This window comes from Borostomias antarcticus (assembly GCF_949987555.1).
Source record: "Borostomias antarcticus genome assembly, chromosome: 5".
NCBI classification, from domain to species: Eukaryota; Metazoa; Chordata; class Actinopteri; order Stomiiformes; family Stomiidae; genus Borostomias; species Borostomias antarcticus.
In genome coordinates this window covers 31,774,449-31,784,169 of record NC_140238.1, presented here as the reverse complement: position 1 = coordinate 31,784,169, position 9,721 = coordinate 31,774,449, and the positions used below count along the sequence as shown (strand labels likewise).

Genomic DNA, 9,721 nt, shown 5'->3' with positions numbered 1-9,721 from the left:
CCATCATCGAGGCAGCCCAGCAAACACGCAACGTCAGGGAGACGTTCAGATCATGTCTTAATAACGTCCGTCGGTCCTGAACCCCGTTTGTACGTCTGCTGGACCCCTCAATATTCACACGTCTGGCTTGGACCCCTCTAAGACGTCTGTGGACGTGCAGAACAGGTTCTAAATCTGAACGTCTAAAATAAACTTTCATTCTGGCTCCTAATTGGATGTCTTTGGACGTCCGAAAAAGACAAAAAAGACGTCTAAAAGACATCTTCTAGACGTGTCTTTGCTCAGTGGGAGTGGCACACTTCACTCAACAGTCTCGTGCCTCGGCTGAGACACATGCGCACACGCGCGGCCCCGTCAAAAAAAGTCCCTTGGATGTGAACGAGATATGAGACTCGCCCGGGTTCGTTTGACAGTCTCGCTTTGAAATGTAGCCAGGCGAGCGCACTCAAGCCAACAAAACACGCTCAACACGGAACCATGGACATTCTCAGATAATTCACCGTTGTGCCTTGTTGTGGGGCATTAAAGGGAAGTATTTGGGTCCGTTTTTAATGACAAGTCTTATCAAAGTCGCAAGGTGTGTTTATGTTCAGAAACTGGGATTACCAAGAGTCTTGAGTTTCCCAAACGCTTTCGGTGGTCTGAAGACTTTCCAGGCGCAGGAATGGCCACTGCAAGGCTGGACTACATCGCTCCATGGTGGACTTATTGGCTGCACAATTTTCCTCACATGAACCTGACTTTCTTGTCCGTTGACAACACTTTCAGACCGGAGGATGCGAATTATCAGCAGGTAGGCTAGTAGGCTATTCTTGGGGCGATGCGTAACTCGCACCGGTGATAGGAGAACAAAGTAAACTATTCAGCAAGTGTTTTTTTTAGGAACATTGATTATTCAGTATGGAATCCATGCCTTTTAAATTTCCATTTCCAATTTCCCATTTGTGTATAAAAGAACTCCGCTTACGCGCTTTCGTAAATGCTCTCTCTCTCTCTCTCTCTCTCTCTCTCTCTCTCTCTCTCTCTCTCTCTCACGGACACACACACACACACAAACACACACACACACACACACACACACACACACACTCACACTCGAAGTTCACACAGATAGACTGTTACTCCTTGAGCACTATGTTGTCATGTGCCTCGCTGTTCTTTGAAGCAGAGCAATTAGAAGTGAAAACATCACACAAGTAGTTCTCTCATGTTCATGTAACTGGCCCTTTTAACACTTTTAGCTTTAGGACGTGGTCTCCGGGTGAATGCTTGTGCTGTTCAGCTTTCACATGTCTGTAAGGATTTTAACGGAACCACTTTGCCTGTGGTTCCGTTAGGTGGTTTCTTGGAGAGGGTTCCAGACTACTCCTGCTGCTAACACTATTGTTTTCTTGTAACCACTAAAGTAGCCTAGATTCTTGAATTCTGGTGTGTGTGTGTGTGTTTGTGTGTGTGTGTGTGTGTGTGTGTGTGTGTAGTATTTGTCTCAGGCACTGTGTATCACGGAGGGGTTAAATGTCAAGGGCCTTTGTGAACGGAGATCCAGTACAGAGAAGCGAAGTTTTCTCAGAACTGATTCGCGTCCTCTCCCCATGTGCGAAAGTCCAGCTAGGTCATTGAACCGTGGCCTCGTCACACAGACTCCCAGCTGAACCGCAGTGAGAGGAGCTAACGCTGTCTCTAGTGGTAGAGGAGTTGACCCCTGCCTGTAGCACAGCTGAAAGTAGCTCCCGCTGAACAGCCTTGAACACAGAGCTGGAGAGACAAATACCCTTATCTGGGCCGCTCCTCCGATCAGATCAGCTGGAGTTCACACTTCCTCCTCCTCAGATGGCACCAGAATACAGTCCTTGTTCCTCATTGTGGACGCAGTGGGGCGCCCCGGTAGCTCAATGGGTTGGAGAGCGTACCACATAAAGGCTAGTCCTTACCGCGGTTCGAATCCGGCCCACACCCTTTGCTGCATGTCTTCCTCTCTGTCTCTTTCTCTCTCCCACCTTTCCGGTCTGTCCGTATACAGTCCTGTCCTACTAAATAGGGCTGCACAATTAATCGTGAATTAATCGAAATCGCGATTATGACCTCCGCGACTAACTAATCGCAAAAGGCCACAATTAATGTCATTAATCATTTTGCTTTGAATTGAGTGTGCTATGACTAGGACGAATCACAGGCACTTATGCTGTCTGACCAATCACATGCGTTCCCACTGAGTGCATTGTGTGCAGCAATTTCACTGACAGACAGACAGACAGACAGATAGCAGTAGGTCAAGATAAGTGTCACAAGAGTACCCGCAGCCGTGAGTAGTGAAAAAATGAGCGAAAACGAGGTCAGCGAGTTAGTAGCAAGAAAGGGATCAACGTCCGTGATTTGGGAGCATTTTGGTTATTATATATGAATATTATATGTTATTAATCACAATTACCATTTTGAAGAAAATAATCGCAGTTATTATGTTTTGTCATAATCGTGCAGCCCTACTAATAAAGCAGAAATGCCCTAAAAAAACAAACAATCTCATTGCGGAAGCAATAGTGAATATAATAAGCTGTAAATCAATGAGCAGAACCAAGGAGGGCACTCACACACACACACACACACACACACACACACACACACACACACACACACACACACACACACACACACACACACACACGCAGACAACTTAGAGGGCCTTTGCTACTATTCTCTTCCATTGGAATGACTTTTCAGAATGGAGGACTCACTTTCTTCCTCTCTTTCCTCTTCTTTCATTCACTTGTCCTTCTTTAATTTTCCTTACCTGTTTATTCTCTCTCTCTCCCCCCACCTATATCTCTCTCCTTCTCACACACACACACACACACACACACACACACACACACACACACACACACACACACACACACACACACACACACACACTCCCTCCCTCTCTTTCTCTCTCTTCCTCTCTCAACAGTGCATTGTCTCTCGCCCGGATCATAAATGTATTATACTGTAGGTCAGCTGTCAGTGGAAAGTAAAAGGCTTACATGTCTAATTAAGAAATCATGGAGTGGAAAATTAAAATAAGACTGGTGAGAGTGTGTGGAAGAGTTGGGAAGTGATTGAGTTGAGCATCAGTGACACAGGACTGAGACAATGACAGACCCTTCACAAGGGTACAGTTAATTACACGAGTTGTTGAATGAATGATTCAATTCATCCACAATTTTTGACGAGATTTGAAGTGATCACATTATTCGTTTTAATGATTACTACAAAGTATAGATATCACGATAGTATTGTTATTGTTATATATTTTGCCATGATTATCGTGTGTGTGTGTGTGTGTATATCTGTGTATACTGTAGAAAGTAGATTTAGGAGAGTGCATAGGTGTTTTGATTGGTTCTAGTCATTTGCTACTACAGCCATAATACAAATGTATTTTGGCAGACCATAGGACGACTGTATTGTGTTCCAAATGTGTTTGCTTCATGCCACTTCAAAATAAAACAATAATAAACAATAATGCAGAAACGTGGAGGACATTTTCTTCAAATGGAGTGGGGGTGTTTGTGTGTGTGATGTGCGTGCGTAATAATTACGCAAGCACGCACGCACACCACACACACACACAGACACCCCCCCCCCCACACACACACACACCTACGTGACCTTACTGAGACAGCTTTGTTACAATGTTTGTCACATTACGTTTGCCATTAGAGAAAGGTCACAGGCTGGTGCGTGAGAACAGAAGGTCATGCTGTAATAAGTTATGGTCGACTCCATTTGAAGAAAATGTCCTATCACCTATCTGCATTATGTCTAATTTGTTTTATTTTGAAGTGGCATGAAGCAAATACATTTGGAACACAATACAGTCGTCCTATGGTCTGTCAAAATACATTTGTATTATGGCTGTAGTAGCAAATGACTAGTAGAACCAATCAAAACACCTATGCACCTAAAACACCTAAATTTACTTTCTACAGTATACAGAACTGTCTCATTTGTTTTATTTTGAAGTGGCATGAAGCAAATACATGAACAGTACTGTTATGAACAGTAACCCAAACAAGAGAACGCCCCCCCCCCCCCCCCCCCCCCCGTGGGCTCTGGCAGTAATCTGGGAGTCACAAGACTGTTTAGAAACTCGTAGTACTCGTAAAACCTCCGATCATTTTTGTTCAGCCCGGAGTCTCAAGACGTAACCATGGCAACGCGCGCAGTTCAGGGGCCCCGGAGGAGAGAGCGCGCTCCCGAAACACCAGCTTCAGCCCTCCACACACACACACACACACACACACACACACACACACACACACACACACACACACACACACACACAGCCCCTCCCTCTCTACTTCCCTCTCCTCTCTTCTCTCTCCTTCCTCCATCTCCACCTCCCTCCATCCGCGTATCCCTCCTTCCCTCCATCTCTCTCCCTCCCTCTCTCTCCAGCGCTTCCCGACAGCCAAAGGCGCTCTCTCTCTCTCTCTCTCTCTCTCTCTCTCTCTCTCCCATTGTTCCTCCCTCCCCGACGGCCCGTACATATCTCCACATCTCCCCGCCACAGGCCTCTAGAACGCGGCTTGTGACCAGACCCAACTCCACACAAAGGCATGAAGGGGCTCATATCCCGGCGCCATATTCATAACGAGCACAGTCGGCTCTTTCAGCCGGGCGGCGTGTAGGCGATCCGTGTTTTTTCGTGTTAACGGATTTCCTTTCTCCTGTCCCCCCCCCCCCTCTGTCCCCATCCCCCCCCCCCCCCCCCCCCCCCTCTGTCTCCATCCGGCCCCCCGGGCCCGGCCCAGTCGCTGGTCCTGCTGTCGTGCGTGGCGCCGTTGGGCCTGGCGGTCAGTCTGCTCCTGCTGGCCGTCTACCTGGGCTGCCTGTGCTGCTGCCGCCGCGAGGAGGAGGAGGACAGCAAGAGGCCCGAGGCCTGCTGCGTCACCTGGGCCGCCGTCGTCACCGGCCTGGTCATCTGGTGAGTAGGACCACGCCCCCCACCATCCCTCCACCCCCCTCCTCCTCCCCCAACACCTCCTCCAAACACGATTACGTAGTCGAGCCTCGATGACCGGGGCCCTCATCTTCGGTCACTATCTCCGCTAGGGCTGGGTATCGATTTGAATTTCAAGAATCGATTCGGTTCCGATTCACAAGGTTCAGAATCGATTATCTCGATTCGATTCAATATCGATTCGGTTGGTGTTACTAAAACCTGTTTTTTTTTAGCTGTAACCTTAATTACATGACTGCCAAGTTACGCAACACATCAATACTACGGCTGGGTATCGATACTGATTTCCAAAAATGAATGAATGAATGAATCATTGAATGAATTATAGGAATGAACTATTCATTCCTTCATTTATTCATTCATTCATTAAATAAAAGATCGATTTTGGGATTCATGAATCGATTCTGAATCATTTGATTCAGAATCAATGAATCATTTTTTTTAAACCCAGCCCTAATCACCGGTCACTCTCTCTGGTCGCTAACCCTCTCTGGGTTTCTGGATCCTGTCTCCGGTCAGTCTCCCGCGAGCCTGTTGTTCCCAGGCCCCCGGGGTGGACAGTGTGTGTCTAGGATTAGCGGAGGTTATCGGAAAGAGCGTGATTTGATTTGAGGAGCAGAGCCTGATGGATTCTCTGGAGTCACTCCCAATGGTGTTAAGATAAAGACAAGCTCTGTCCATCAACACACACGGCGTGTGTGTGTGTGTGTCTGTCATCAACACACGCGGCTCAAATAAACACTCGCAGTGTGACCTGACCTGTGTGTGTGTGTGTGTGTGTGTGTGTGTGTGTGAGTGTGTTTGTTTAGCTAGACCCACAAAGAAATAACAATTGAACTTAGTCATTTTATGAATAGAACTTTAACAATAGAACAAAAGCAAACCAGTCTCTCTTCCTGCAGCAGAGATGGGAAGTGTGTTTCTGGATGTTTTGGATAAGGAAGAACACGCTAACAGACACCCCTCTCATGTCCAATGATAAAAAAGAGCGAACAAAATTTAAATCTGACCTGAGGTTTCAAATTTTAAAAAGATATGACTTGATTAAGATACGACTAGTCACATGGTACGTGAAATAACAGCCAATAACGCGTTTCCATGGTCATTATTTTGTAGTTAGTTAGCAAACGTAATAGATCAGGCGGTTCAGAGTAAACCCAATTCGGACCGCAACCATTTGTACCGTCCATCGCCATCCAATCCGACGGCGAGTTCTAGCAATCAAACGCACCTGGATTTATCCAACCCATATCATCAAAGCTACGGGTTGGATAGTCCGTTCTCTCTCCCGGTGCACGCGAAACCAGGCGGTCAGTGATGCAACCGGATCAGACAACAGGGATGGAAAAAGAAGGCGAGAGCCGAGCTGACCCACACCCTATAGTTTTCCGAACGCTCATGATAAAGAACAAATGATTCCATCTGCTAAGTGTTTGATTGAGTTTGAGGATGGGTTCAGCTTTATCTTGTGACAGTCATCTAAGTGCTGGCTCTTGATTGGGTTAGGTTGCTGTTAACATTCCAGGGCTTTACACAAGGCCAGTTGTAGTGTTAAGCACTGCAGCGTGATGCTGCTTAACGAAGGAGACCTGTTAACCCTTCACCGGCTGGACAGTTCTCTCTCGGTCATTGTCTCTCGCTCTCGCTCTCTCTCTCTCTCTCTCTCTCTCTCTCTCTCTCTGAGTTTAATGAGAGTTATATATTCTTAATTTAAAACAAGCTCACTGTATTGAGCACACTGCTTCTAATTAGGAAATCAAATAGTCAACCTTTTAATCATGTAATCAATAAATTCAATTCAAAGTGGATGTGGATGTGTACAGTAATATGGAGTATAACTGAAACTCCCAATCGTAACCTTTCATGTACTGTACTAGTACTTTCTGATATACATGTACTATACTAGTACTTTCTGATATACATGTACTAGTACTTTCTGATATAGTGTACTAGTACTTTCTGAATATACATGTATTATACTAGTACTTTCTGATATACATGTACTATACTAGTACTTTCTGATATACATGTACTAGTACTTTCTGATATAGTGTACTAGTACTTTCTGAATATACATTTATTATACTAGTACTTTCTGATATACATGTACTATACTAGTACTTTCTGATATACATGTACTAGTACTTTCTGATATAGTGTACTAGTACTTTCTGAATATACATTTATTATACTAGTACTTTCTGATATACATGTACTATACTAGTACTTTTTGATATACATGTACTAGTACTTTCTGATATAGTGTACTAGTACTTTCTGAATATACATGTAGGCCTATTATACTAGTACTTTCTGATATACATGTACTATACTAGTACTTTCTGATATACATGTACTAGTACTTTCTGATATAGTGTACTAGTATTTTCTGAATATACATGTATTATACTAGTACTTTCTGATATACATGTACTATACTAGTACTTTCTGATATACATGTACTAGTACTTTCTGATATAGTGTACTAGTACTTTCTGAATATACATGTACTATACTAGTACTTTCGGATAAACATGTACTATACTAGTACTTTCTGATATACATGTACTAGTACTTTCTGATATAGTGTACTAGTACTTTCTGATTTACATGTACTATACTAGTACTTTCTGATATACATGTACTAGTACTTTCTGATACACTGACTGTACTAGTCCTTGTTTTCTTTTTAACCAGTGTAGTTAGTAAGTATCCTTGAGAACCAGTGGTTCTGGAGCCTAGTGGCCCATAGGGCAGAAGCCTATAGAACCCATAGGGCAGAAGCCTATAGAACCCATAGGGCAGAAGCCTATAGAACCCATAGGGCAGGAGCCTATAGAACCCATAGGGCAGGAGCCTATAGAACCCATAGGGCAGGAGCCTATAGAACCCATAGGGCAGGAGCCTATCTCCTGATTCCTTAGCGTGAGGCAGCTTGATGTGCAAGGACACCCCCTGGACATGACGCTAGTATGTCTCAGGTATTGATGTATTTATGGATTTTTCAGTGAAAACAAGGCACAATACAAGCAACTATCTGCAACACATAAGGCAATGCATTACAGGAGGCATAAGGCAAAACAAGGCAAACAAAAGCAAATACAGTACTCATATACATTACACTTACAGTATACACTTATATATAGTACACATACAGCACATATAAATATATATGCAGTTTTAGTATATAATCTGTTCAACCCATGACCACCATAGACTGGTGTCCCCACCTGTTGGTGACCAGTATATAACTTGATAGCGATACCCTGATAGCGTATAACTTCAGCGATACCCTGCTGATTATGGAACTGATACAGACAGCTGACTGAAAGGGTTAACGCGGAGTTTAGCCTTCACCTGTGCAACGACAGCACATGATTCACTGTGGGGATGATGTGGGTGCGTACCGTACCGTACTGTACTGCATGCATATGTGTGTGTGTGTGTGTGTGTGTGCATTACTGTAATGTTATAACTGAATGACCCTATTAGGGGTAAAGGAGGCCCAGCTGCAGCTCTGGAATCTAGCCAGTTAACCCCTCCCCCCTCTCTCCCCACCCCTCCCACCTCCCCCCTCTCCCTGGCCCGGGCAGATCTTTTTATTTAGTTATTTTTAACTTCGTTTTTGGCCCGGGCAGATCTAATGGACACCAGCAGCGCCTGCACTCTTAACACAGCTTCCGGGGAGAAGGCCAAGATACAGTCAATTAAGCATCAAACAAACCTGCGAAAGGCCTCATCCAGCCAGCTTCTGGTTGCTCTAACCTCCTGTACCCTGCAAGAACAGACACCTCCCACCACGGTTCCTTTAAGAACAGACACCTCCCACCACGGTTCCTTTAAGAACAGACACCTCCCACCACGGTTCCTTTAAGAACAGACACCTCCCACCACGGTTCCTTTAAGAACAGACACCTCCCACCACGGTTCCTTTAAGAACAGACACCTTCCACCATGGTTCCTTTAAGAACAGACACCTTCCACCATGGTTCCTTTAAGAACAGACACCTTCCACCACGGTTCCTTTAAGAACAGACACTGACGCTCCCACCATGGTTCCTTTAAGAACAGACACCCAAGCTCCCACCACGGTTCCTTTAAGAACAGACACCTCCCACCACGGTTCCTTTAAGAACAGACACCTCCCACCACGGTTCCTTTAAGAACAGACACCTCCCACAAGGTTCCTTTAAGAACAGACACCTCCCACCACGGTTCCTTTAAGAACAGACACCTCCCACCACGGTTCCTTTAAGAACAGACACCTCCCACCATGGTTCCTTTAAGAACAGACACCTCCCACCATGGTTCCTTTAAGAACAGACACCTCCCACCACGGTTCCTTTAAGAACAGACACTGACGCTCCCGCCATGGTTCCTTTAAGAACAGACACTGACGCTCCCGCCATGGTTCCTTTAAGAACAGACACCCAAGCTCCCACCACGGTTCCTTTAAGAACAGACACCTTCCACCACGGTTCCTTTAAGAACAGACACTGACGCTCCCGCCATGGTTCCTTTAAGAACAGACACTGACGCTCCCGCCATGGTTCCTTTAAGAACAGACACCCAAGCTCCCACCATGGTTAATTTAAGAGGCGGATTTCTGTTTCATGATTTGATTCGACCCTTTTTGCATTTGTGATCCTGGACTGTAAAATGAAATGAGCAGGAAGGAAGCCGTCTGGGGAGGAAGTAGAGGAGAGGAGAGAGAGAGAG

General features: G+C 45.3%; 1 protein-coding gene across 2 annotated transcripts in view; it reads left to right on the top strand.

Annotated features, from left to right (window-relative positions):
- The first annotated feature begins 393 nt into the window (after window positions 1-393).
- ttyh2l (tweety homolog 2, like) overlaps window positions 394-9,721 on the top strand; it is a 45,238-nt gene continuing 35,910 nt past the window's right edge. For both annotated transcript variants that reach the window (XR_014630469.1, XM_084438836.1), the window contains exons 1-2: window positions 394-793; window positions 4,794-4,966. Coding sequence is in view for 1 of the 2 variants with exons in the window: in XM_084438836.1 (XP_084294962.1) it covers window positions 665-793; window positions 4,794-4,966 (302 nt within the window). In the remaining variant the exon portion in view is untranslated. The remainder of the gene's footprint in view (window positions 794-4,793; window positions 4,967-9,721) is intronic.